This window comes from Mangifera indica, chromosome 14, assembly GCF_011075055.1.
Source record: "Mangifera indica cultivar Alphonso chromosome 14, CATAS_Mindica_2.1, whole genome shotgun sequence".
In the NCBI taxonomy this organism is placed as follows: Eukaryota; Viridiplantae; Streptophyta; class Magnoliopsida; order Sapindales; family Anacardiaceae; genus Mangifera; species Mangifera indica.
Genome location: NC_058150.1, coordinates 13,593,697 through 13,606,038, shown reverse-complemented (window position 1 = coordinate 13,606,038; position 12,342 = coordinate 13,593,697). Strand labels below are relative to the sequence as shown.

At 33.7% G+C, this 12,342-nt stretch overlaps 1 protein-coding gene across 1 annotated transcript; it reads right to left on the bottom strand.

Annotated features, from left to right (window-relative positions):
* Positions 1 to 2,246: 2,246 nt before the first annotated feature.
* On the bottom strand, positions 2,247 to 3,789 carry LOC123196014 (chalcone synthase-like). The gene is made up of 3 exons (XM_044609895.1): positions 3,578 to 3,789; positions 3,092 to 3,418; positions 2,247 to 2,932 (listed from the first exon to the last, which is right to left on the bottom strand). Exons 1-3 carry the CDS (start codon positions 3,747 to 3,749, stop codon positions 2,262 to 2,264), a joined length of 1,170 nt encoding a protein of 389 aa, XP_044465830.1. The 5' UTR covers positions 3,750 to 3,789; the 3' UTR covers positions 2,247 to 2,261.
* Between the last annotated feature and the right edge of the window lie 8,553 nt (positions 3,790 to 12,342).

Sequence of the window (12,342 nt, the reverse complement as noted above, 5' to 3'; positions counted from 1 at the left end):
ACAAATTCGATATCTTGCTTCCATTACTTGAAATTGCTTCCAATCAGGACCTTAACAGTAGCACTACTATTGTTCACAAAAATAGAGACTAAAAGAAAATAATGCAACAAATTACAACCATGAGCAATAATTAATCAAAGCAGCTTTAAAAATAAAAAAGAAAACTTGATGAGCTACACCTTATAGGGATTCCTTGGGTATCATCATCAACTTATCTTTGGGTAGAAAAAATAATATACAATAAGAGTCCTAAGCACAAGGCTATATATAAACTTTCTGAGGACCTTAAGAACACATGATGTTCTAAAAAATATATAGAATGCATCATCATCAACTCACCTTTGGTATATATATTTTTTAGATCACAATTCATCCTCCACTTGATAGGGTAACAAACTTTATGAGGACCTTTAGAGTATATGATATTCAAAAAAATCACCTTTGTGTAGACATATTTTCTATAGCATAGTTCATTCTCCACTTGATGGGAAAACACATGTCAGAAAGACCCAACTACCTTTGGGTGTATTGGACATTTCACAACCGGTTGATTTCTATAGTTACCCTTATGCTTCCTTAGATTAAATACACGCAGGTTGATTTCTATAGTTACCCTTATGCTTCCTTAGATTAAATACACACAATGACCACTTTTAGGTAGGAAATTATATGCATTAAAATTACCGAATGTATCATTCTTGAAGGAAACATTTCGTAAGCCTCAAAATAGGTCACTTTGGTGATCGACATTCTGAAAACTCACAAATTGTTCCATTGATATGAAATTATGTTACTTCAATTTAAGATTTCATGAGATCTAATACCTAAGATTCTCTAATAATCTTTTCCTAAATTTGTTGCATCTTATCTTATGAACAATAATTTTGATAATTTTAATAAATTTTAGACTTAAGTAGTAAAACTTTACTAATTTTAAGCCTTAAAGAGGTATCACATACCACAATAGGAACTAAATCTATTATATGCACCTTGATGCTCTAGGAATATGAAATCACACACTACCACACAGTAGAAATCATCTACCATGTGTTGTCATGCGCTAGGACGAGCTCTCACGTGCCTACACACGTTGCACACTTTCTTTTGTGTGTGAACTTCACATGCTCAATTGGATCCTTGTTCAAATGGGGGTTGGTAAACCCATTTGTAATATGGGTTGAATGACTCAATCTAACCAAATTTGGTCTTTGGGTTTTCCAACCCTGTGGGTTAGGTAATTGGGTTGAGAAAACCCGACTTTGACCCACGACAAATGAAACCTTACTTGCAAATATCTTCATCATCGTCGCTTGATTCGGTCATGACCAGCCACCGGTTTGATCCCCGACAACATTAGGTTGATCCCTCATCACTTTTTTGACATTTTAGTGGATGTTGGCAATGGGATTTTGCCATGATTACACAACAACAACCAAAAGCAAAAATCTTGAAAATTGATGGCTTCAAGAGCATCTTCGATTACCAACATCGCTCGAGTCATGGGGAAATGTTGTCGTGGTTGTCATGGCTCACATTGCTAGGGAATTCATTAATGGCATCACCAATGTGTTCAATTATGAATTCTAGGGTTTATTTTATTATTAAAATTTTTTTTGCCTTTAATCAAAACTAGACGCTAAAATTGAATTCTAATTTTTCGATAAACGAGGAACCCTATTGAGTTAGATCACCATTTTTAGGACCTGAGGTTTATCCTACTCAGTGTGGTTGATTTTATCTTGAAAATGGTGATCCGACTCAAGTGGGGTTCTTCGTTCATAAAAAAAAAAAAAAGTAGGATTCAATTTTAGTGTTTAGTTTTGATTAAAGGCAAAAATAAAATTTGCCTTTAACTTTCACTAAGAACTTTAACAAATTTTTTTTATTAAATAATAGTTTTACTTTTAATTTTTACTAAGAACTTTAACAAAATTTAATGTATGAGTGGATGTTTAAATTTTTAAAATTAAAGAGTAAAACTTTGAGATTTCAAAATACCTTTAGGGGCAACAAATCTATTGGCCTAATATTTACATATTTTATACCAAAATAATAATTGACGGTGACGGTGAACCTAAGTATTATTAGGCGTACCACCTAAATTTGGCAGATTTTAATTTTATTTTATTTTTTACTTGATTCATTTCATAACATAATAGTTATTAATTAATTTATTCAATAATTTAACTAAACAACATGATCATCCATTTATTCTCAATTAACTAGACAACGTAAACTCCCATCATGCATGAAGAAGATGATCATCCTAGGTCAAAGCTTTTCAGCACAATGGTCTCCACCGTCAGCCCCGGTCCGAACGCCAACAAGACGCCGCAATTAAGCCCTTCGCCGGTGGTGCTTTTGCCTTCTTCCACAGACCGCTTCCTCATCTCATCAAGTATAAACAACGGGCTACCGCTCCACATATTACCATATTCCCTCAGCACACCCCAACTCGCTCCCAATTTATCTTCCTTCAGCCCCAGTTTCTGCTGCACCGCCTGCAGAATCGATGGGCCGCCAGGATGAACCACATAGAACAGCGAGTTCCTGTCATTGACGCTGAGTTTACAAAATGTTTCTTCGCAACATTGAAGAATGTTGTTGGCGATTTTTTCAGTAACCGTTTTGGATAAGAAGTATTGCAAACCCCTCTCACGAATGTGTCCTACGACGCCGTCTTCTGAGTCCGGGATGAGGTTTTGAGAGGCTGAGAGTAGTTGGAAGAGTGGGCGCTCGGTGGTTGTGCTAGGATCAGCGCCGACGATCACGGCGGCTGCGCCGTCTCCGAAGATTGCGGAGCCGACAAAAACGTCCAAGTAGGTGTCTGAAGGTGCGTGAAAGCAGCCGAGCATTATTTCGGAGCTTACAATAAGAACACGAGAGCCTGCATTGTTCTCTGCGATGTCCTTGGCGAGGCGGAGAGCGGTGCCTGCAACAAGCAACAACAAGCAACGTTTGCGCTTGATAATAAATAGATTTTATTATCCTATTTAAATTTTACTTTTATTAATTAGTGGTCCTCTACGTTTTACTTCCGAGTCCATCATCTTCATATATATTTGAAAGTTAAGAAAGAATAATAATAGACCTGCAGCAAAGCAACCGCCTTGATAGATCATGAGTCTTTGAACGGAGGGTGGGAGGCCGAGGAGCTTGGTTAGCTGGTGGTCGGCACCAGGCATCTCTCCAGCAGAAGAAGATGTACAGAAGATAAGGTGGATGATACTTGTCAAAGGTTGGTTCCATTCTTTGATGGCTTTCAATGCAGCTTCTTTGCCAAGCTTTGGAATTTCAATCTTCAGGATTTCTTGACGAGCATCAAGAGAAGGAGAGTTGAAACAAGTTATGTTTGGGATTTGGTTGATGATTTCTTCACTCAAATACATGTGTCGTTTCCTTATCATTGATTTCTCACCTGTAAATACCAAAAAATTAGGGTTTTAATTTTTTACGAGAAATCCCACTTGATCAAGTCTAACCACCCTTTTACGTCAGAGTCCGACCATAATATAATAAATCATGTATAAAACAGTTAGTTGAAATATGAAATTTCAAACATGAAGTCGGCACTTACAAATTCGTTTGAACTTATCTTTGAGTTGAGTCATATGATCGCTTCGAGTGATTCGAAAGTAGAAATCAGGATAATCAGTTTGATAGAAAATATTGGGCGGATTCGCAGTGGCGATTGCCAGAATTGAAGCTAGGCCCTGAGCTCTTCTTCTCATATTTTCTACTGAAGCCATCTTGCTGAAACTGGAGAATGGTAGAAAAGAAAATGCAATGATACTTATAGAAATGATGGGTGACTTATTTATAGACTGATTGAATTCTAACAAGTGATGTATAATTGAAATTAAAAAATTGTAAAATGTGGGACATTAAATCCCGGGATATTGAAATTTTTATCACTTTTTTATTCTGTGTATACAAAAATGTCATCTATCCTAAAGCTTTAACAAATATACCACAACAGTACTCACCTTCCCCAAAATACCCCTCTTTGATCTTTCATACACAAATTCTCTCTCTTCTTCTCTGTAACTTTTTTCTCTCTTCTTTCATTTCTTTCAAAGTGATAAAGGAATCACTCTCTCTTCTTCCTCATCTTCATAAATAAAAACATGAAGGAAAAAACCGAATTCTTTAGATTAAAAATTCTTCAAAGTAAAGATATAAAAAAAAGAATAATCCATGAAAACTCAACTATATCCACTTTATATCTTGAAAAAAATAACGATCGAAGAAGACCATTTAGTAGGATTTAACTAAAAAAAAAATTAGCATTTAAAGATTTGAACTGAAAAAAAATAATTTATGTTTAACTAAAAAAAAACGTAAAAAAAAAAACTTAAAACTGGGAAAAGTGAGGGTTGGCGTTGACGCCAACCCTTTTTGCCCTTATATATATATATATATATATATATATATATATATATATTATATTATAATATAATACTGTGACCTTTCTATTGATATGGGTCTCATCTCTTTATAAAAAATATAATATAAAGATTGACATGCGTACCTTTTATGAAATAAAACAAAATAAAAGGTTGGTCACTCTTTTATTAATATACTATAATATTATATATTATAATATATTAAATATAAAATATTAATATTATATATTACAATATTAAAAGTTAAAAAAAAAAGGTAGTAAGGGTTGGCATGACGCCAACCCTTTTTTATTTTTTTTAATAATATAATATATTATAATATAATAATATATTATATATTATATATTATATTATTATATTATAATATGATATATATATAATATTATATTATTAATATTAATATAAATTATAATATATTATATATTATATTATTATATTATTATATTAATATTAATATTCTAATATTATATATATTATATTATAATATTATAATATAATAATATAATATATAATATATTATAATATATATTATATATTATTATATTATAATATATTATATTATTATATTATTAAAAAAATTAAAAAAGGGTTGGCGTCTCAACGCGAACCCTTTTGACGCCAACCCTTCAAAAAAATATACCACCTTTTTTTTTTTTTACTTTTAATATTATAATATATAATATTAATATTTTATATTTTATATATTATAATATATAACATTATAATATATTAATAAAAGGGTGACTAACCCTTTATTTTATTTTATTTCATAAAAGGGTATGCATATCAATCCTTGCATTATATCTTTTATAAAGAGATGGGGCCATATCAATAAAAAGGTCATAGTATTATATTATAATATAATATATATATATATATAAAAGGGCAAAAAGGGTTGGTGTCAAAGCCAACCCTCACTGTTCCTAGTTTTAAGTTTTTTTTTTACGTTTTTTTAGTTAAACATAATTTTTTTTTTCAGTTCAAATCTTTAAATGCTAATTTTTTTTCCAGTTAAATACTACTAAATGGTCTTCTTCGATTGTTATTTTTTTCAAGATATAAAGTGGATATAGTTGAGTTTTTATGGATTATTCTTGTTTTTATATCTTTACTTTGAAGAATTTTTAATCTAAAGAATTCAGTTTTTTCCTTCATGTTTTTGTTTATGAAGATGAGGAAGAAGAGAGAGTGATTTCTTTATCACTTTGAAAGAAAATGAAGAAGAGAAAAAAAATTGTAGAGAAGAAAAGAGAGAATTTGTGTATGAAAGATCAAAGAGGGGTATTTTGGGGAATGTGAATACTGTTGTGGTATATTTGTTAAAGCTTTAGGATAGGTGACATTTTTGTATACACGGAATAAAAAAGTGGTAAAAATTTCAATATCCCATATCCGGCAGCAATATTTAATGTCCTTGGACTATTAGTCAATTTTGTTGGTCCCTCTCATTCTTTGCAATTGGTATATTGAGATCACTTGATTATTTGATATAATAAACGCACTCTTCACTTGTACGTACTCTCTCCGCTTTCTTCTACTTTATCTTTCGCCTCTCACTTCAAGTTTTTGGCTAATTATATTCACAACATAAAACTACATTTTAATAGGATGATACCCTAATAATCTTTAGTTATTACCTAAAAAAATTATTAATGGTTTATTTACACAAACTATTTTAATCTAATACATATTTTATTTTCAATAATAAGATATTGTATGTACCAAAAGCGCTGCCTACAAGGCGGCTGCCCCTAAATCTTTCAGTCACCAACTCTGCAACTGTTTAAGGAAAGTCCTCTTCTAATTCTATTTTTATAGGCAATAAAGTTTGAGAGGCATGGAAAATATACACAGCAATGTCGTGGCACAGAAAAGAGAGAAGATTTGCTTCTTCTGAAAATATAGCAGGATTAATTTGGCTATGCTTTAGGGAACCCCTTCCCCTTCAGATTAAAGGGAACTCTTATGGTCATCAATTGAAAATATATTTGGATTTTGTAGTACTTTTGGGTGCTGCTTAACACCGAAGGAATGCTACGTATCTTGTTCATTTGCTTTCCATATCTAGCAGGAATGTGCTATGCTGTAATTGATTTTGTGTTCCTTTTTTTTTTTTAAAAAAATCTACAGTAGAGATTTGATTTGTCCGGCTAATTGCGGAATACAATCACTCCCCCCACCCTCCTTACCCAATAGTATTCCTCTTTATTCAATTATTTTTTTAAATAAAGTTAAAAAAATTAACTTCCATGTAAAGATAGGAAGTCCAAACAAACCTAAAATATTCTTCTTGCCTTTTTAATTTTATTTCATAATTCATATTTTGGTCAATTCTCGCCGGTATCCTTCTCATTCCCAAGTTTATTTATAATACAAGTTTTGGAAATAATTAATACAGATTAGTATTAATGATCATAACCGCCCATCGCATCACTTACCATAACTGATTCTCCTCCACATACACCGACTCAGTTGATTTGTCCAGTTAATTCCGGAATACAATCACTCCCCCCACCGACTCAGATACACATTTGACCTTTACACAAACAGTTAGTAATTACTAATTATAATGAAGGATTAATCTTTGATTAAATTAATTGCACTTATAGATAAATGAACAAAAGGTAGAATATGTGAAAGAGGGCGAAGATGCACATGGTGAAAGGACAAATCAAAGAAAGGGATTGACAGTTTTAATTTTTCTTTCAATCCAAGATGGTTGCTTCCCCCTTTTTGATCCATGTCAAGTAACCCTTTTCTTGGTTTTACCAAATTTTGCACCCACAGATTAATAAAGTTAATTTTTTTTTGGGAGTTCATACAATTTTGACTAATTATCTAGAGGTAAAAAAAGTATCATAAAACATTTTAAATAATGATAAAATTGTCTTTGTTTAACTACTAAACACTTTAAATACCCCACCTTTTTACCAATTACCCTCTTAGTTCTTCGTCGAGGAAGAGACGAAAACAATTCGTCTCTTTGTTGAAAAAAGAGATCTATATCTTTTTATCAAACGAAGAGATCTTTGTCTTTTTATCGCACAAAGAGACTTATTGCATGGAGAGTCTACCAACCATTTTGACAGTGAGAGATGGCCGGCCGAACAAAAGAAAATGGGTGGGAAGAGGAAGTCACTAGAGATAGAGTGGTGGTTGGAGAGGAAAGGAGAAAAACCTAGGTGTGGAGGGGAAATAGTCACTTTTCAAAACTGGAAATGTTTAAGCAGGAGTGAATTTGTTAGTTTATAAAATTTGAGAGGGAATGAGATAAAAATATATATTTTTTAATATTACTTTTAAAATGATGATTTTACCCTTATTATAATAGAAAATTTTAATAGAGTTAGCTCTTAGGTGAGACTTTGAGTTTTTGAAAGTTAACGAGTGCGAGTTTAAAATCACATCAAACCTTGGATGAGAATGAGTCTTTTGGCGTAGTTTAAATTCAAAAAAATTAGTTCAAGATCGACGAGATAAAATTCAAATTCAATTTAAAAATTGTAATACCCTCGGATATGTTTCAGGGGCAATTACATCTTTTAACCTTGTTTTGAGATACTTCCCATTTTTAAAATATATATATATATGTATATAAATACAAAATATATATATATATATATATATATATATATATATATAAATACAAAAAGAAAAAAAAAAGAAAAAGAGAAAAGAGATATATGGAGAGAAAGTCAATAAAGAAAATAAGGAAGTCTTCTTGCTTATTTTTTTGCTTTTTCCAAGGGCAAGTACCTTTTGTTTTTTTTTTTTTCCATCATTTCCCGTCCATATTCCAGTAGCCACCATTCTTCATGCTTTTTCTCTGTTTTCTTGAAGAAAAATGAAGGATTTGAAGGAGTTTGGAAGACAAGAAAGAAAAGAAAAGAAAATGAAGCACTTGGAAGCTTTGGTAACCAAAGATCTCCTTCCTTTCCCTTTATCTATGTCTATATGCATGTTATATGAATATGTTAGTGTGTTTTGGTGTTGATTTAAGGTGATTTTGGTGATAAAAGAAGTAAAACAAAGAGAAGGAAGCCAACTTACAAAGATTTGACTTGAAACAAGGTAAGAGGAATCATCCTTGATATGTTGCATGTTTTAGGCTTTTGGTTCCTTGGATCTATGTAATAAATGATGATTTTGAAGTTGAGGAATGTTGTTTTGCCATTTGGGATGTCTATGTGTGTTATTTTGTTCATGGCAGAAAGTTGCATGATATTTACAGTTTTGCCACTGAATTCATCTCATGTTTTGACTGCCTTATCTGATGAATTATGAGTTCTATTATATCTTGTTGGAAAGAGATTTGAATCCTCTTTCCAATGATATATATTTTGTATGAATTCGAGATCCTTTGGACTGTTAAATGTTATATGAACCACAAGGTTTGCTTTATTAAGTAAACAGAGGAGGTAGTTTTGCCACTGATTTCATCTCACATTTTGACTATCTTATCTAAGAATTTATGAGTACTATTATATCTTTTTGGAAAGCTATTTGAATTCTACTTTCAGTGATATATAGCTTGCATGAATTGGGGATCATTTGGATTGTCAAATATTGCATGAACCACAAGGACTGTTTTACCAAATAATCAGAGGAGGCAGTTTTTATCACTGATTTTATCTCACGTTTTGACTGTCTTATCTATTGAATTATGAGTGCTATTATAGCTTGTTGGAAAGATCTTTGAATCCTCTTTTCAAAGATATATAGCTTGTATGAATTAGAAACTGTTTGGGCTATTAAATTGTATGAAAAAAAAGGTTGCTTGTCAAATGACTGTTCTGTGAACAATATTCGTAGTTTTGGGCAGGAAAGAAAGGAGAAAAAAAAAAAAGAAGAAAAGAAGAAAAGAAAAAGAAAGAAAAGCAAGAAAAGGAATTTGAGGCTCAAGATTAAGGGGTCGTCCCAAGAGTAATATCTGGTGAGTTATAAATAAATTTAGATGGAAGCAAAATTAATAAGATATAAGACCTGCATGCATGCTATAAACTATGAGGGGGCACTTTACACTACACCGTCTGCAGTAGGGCACGTTTGCAATAAGACACATCCGTAGTAGGATATAGACCCCTAGTAGGGTCCGCTCGCAGTAGAGCTCAATTCAGATTCAAAAATAGTGTAGTGAAAGAAAGAAAGAGAGCTCGAGCTTAGAAAAGTGTCAAATCCCTATAGTTAGCTTTCAGAAAGTATCAAATAGATACCAGATGGGACAAAATATGACCCAAATAGTAAAGAATGAACTAGATTATCCCTTCAATCTCTTATAGAGGTTATGATGTGAGGATGAGTCCCGAGAGTGAGACGGAACAGGAAAGGAGATAGTTTATTTAATTTTTTCCCCTTACTTCCTTTTCTTTCATGATTGCAGGTACAGGTGATCGAGGTAGCTGTGAGGCAGGGTCAGGTCAGCGTAGGTAAATCCGGTTGGAGCAAGTTATCTCTGGTTTATCTTATATGCATATAGTCACATGTTCTTGTTGTTTTTGGACCTTTTTGGGATGATTGTACAGTGTATATGATTACTCCACATTTTCAGAGGCTTTCAGATGAGTTTTCTTGCTAGTAAATACATCTTTTGTTTGCTTTCGGACTCTCAGTTTTCTTAGAATAATTTTTAAACACTTTTAGTGATGTGTTTATTTTAAAGTATTTTAAAAATATATATATATAGAAGCTCCAGATATTAATTCATAACATTTCTCTTTCGGTGGGTAGCACTTCTGGGGAGGGGTGTTACAAATTGGTATCAGATCATGATTTTGGGAACCCAAAAGATGTTTTCTAAAATAAAATAAAGTAATCCAAATTAACACAGAGATAGAATACCCTCTAGCCATGCTGACCACCATCGTAGTCGATCACTATAAGTTAAGTTTTCCCTTATACCTGCTGAGTTTTATGAAACCAATATGTTTATTTTCAAGACCTATGAGTCAAACACCAGTAGATCCCTCTCAGAGGAGCTAAAGTGAAGAAGCAGCCCCTTAGGTACCCTAGGGGGCACTCAGTGCACATGATGTGCGAGAGATTTTCAGATAGATAATGAAAGAGCATAAAGGTGCTCCTACGCAGGGAAGTGAGACTGCGCATACGTCGCCAACCCGGGGACATGATATGAGGGAGGTTACTTCAGCATCTACAACAACCCCAATGAGGACTTAGTTGCATCCTATTTTCAACCTCCCTAGTATGCACCAATATCAAAATTTTGATGGTACAAAGGACCCAATAACAACTGAAGAGTGGTTGGAATCAATAGAGAGTGCAATGGCTTTGTTTGACATGACTGACCAAGAAAGAGTGAGATATGCCATTTATCTTTTCACGTCAGGGGCAAGAATATGGTGGAACTTAGTCAGGGAGATGGTCAATGTCTCAGAAATGACATGGTCAGAGTTTAGGCGCTGATTTGAGACAGAGTATAGGGGTGCCAATGTTACTTGTATCAGGGCCCAGGAGTTTATCAATCTAGTGCAAGGGACTAACTCTATAAAAGAATATTCCACGAAGTTTAATCAATTGTCGCAGTATGCCCTGAGATAGCTACCATAGAAATGGGGCGTATATAGAAGTTTGTGTATGGGTTAGATCTAGAGATAGCTCGAGATGTTATAACCGGGGTGCAGCCACCTAGAACTTATGCAAAGGCCCTTGATAGAGCTTTAAGGGCAGAGGTTTTTGTTAGGAGGAGGTTTGGTCAGACCACAGGGTAAAACGTTACACCTCCTACTGCCATGCCAGTTCCTCCGATAAGCAGTGGTTTAGTTTCAGCGCAGAGAGGCCCTCCTCTAGATCGAGATAGGAAGGGTAAACGATCTCTCCAGTTTAGAGGCATGAAAAAGAACTGAAAGAGTGGAAAGAAACAAAGAGGACTTGAGATACCAGCTTGCTAGAAATGTGGGAAGCACCATAGAGGAGAGTGTTGATAAGTCAGACAGTTTGTTTCAGATGTTGTCAGCCTGGATATATTGCTCGTTTTTGTACAGCTGCCTTAGTGAGAGTAGAGCAGCAACAACCTATAAGAGGGACCATAACCAGAGTTTATATGATCACCCAAGGCCCAACAGAGGCTAACCTATCAGCAATCACGGGTCAGATTCTCTATCTTGATATTCCTATTTATGTTTTAGTTAATTGTGGGGCTACTCATTGTTTTGTAGCCAAGAGTTTGCTTGAGAGGTTAAAGTTGCAACCTGTTAGAATAGCCCAGAGAATTATGATTGAGTTGTCTGATGAGGGGTCAATCATTAGTGAGATGATACTGCTAGGACAGAGTATTATAATTCAGGGTCGACAGTTACTGGTGGACTTGATTGTGTTCGAAATGCCAGATTTTGACATGATTTTAAGGATGGACATTTTGGGGAGATACAGAACTGAAATTGATTGTAAAAAAAAGAAAGTGAGATTTAACCTAGACGTTGGAGATCAATTCGAGTTCGGTGAGGGTCATATCCGGAGTTTGATGATCAGTATGTTAAAAGCTAGTAAAATGTTGAAAAATGGGTGTACAGGATATTTGGCTCATGTAGTGAGCAAGGTTGAGTCAGACCCAACTATTGAGGAAACACCAGTGGTATGTGAGTTTCCAGATATGTTTCCAAGTAAGCTACCGAGATTAGCTCCCGAGTGAGAGATTGAGTTTAGTATAGAGTTGACACCTAGCACAACACCTATTTCAAGAGCACCCTATCGAATGGCCCCTGTCGAATTACAAAAATTGAAAAAGCAGCTTCAAGAGTTATTAGATCATGGTTTTATCAGACCGAGCCATTCTCCTTGGAGAGCTCCCATCCTATTTGTGAAAAAGAAAGATGGGTCCATAAGGATGTGCATTGATTACAGAGAGCTAAATAAAGTCACAGTTAAGAACAAGTACCCATTACCCAGGATTAATGATTTATTTGATCAGTTAAAGCGATCC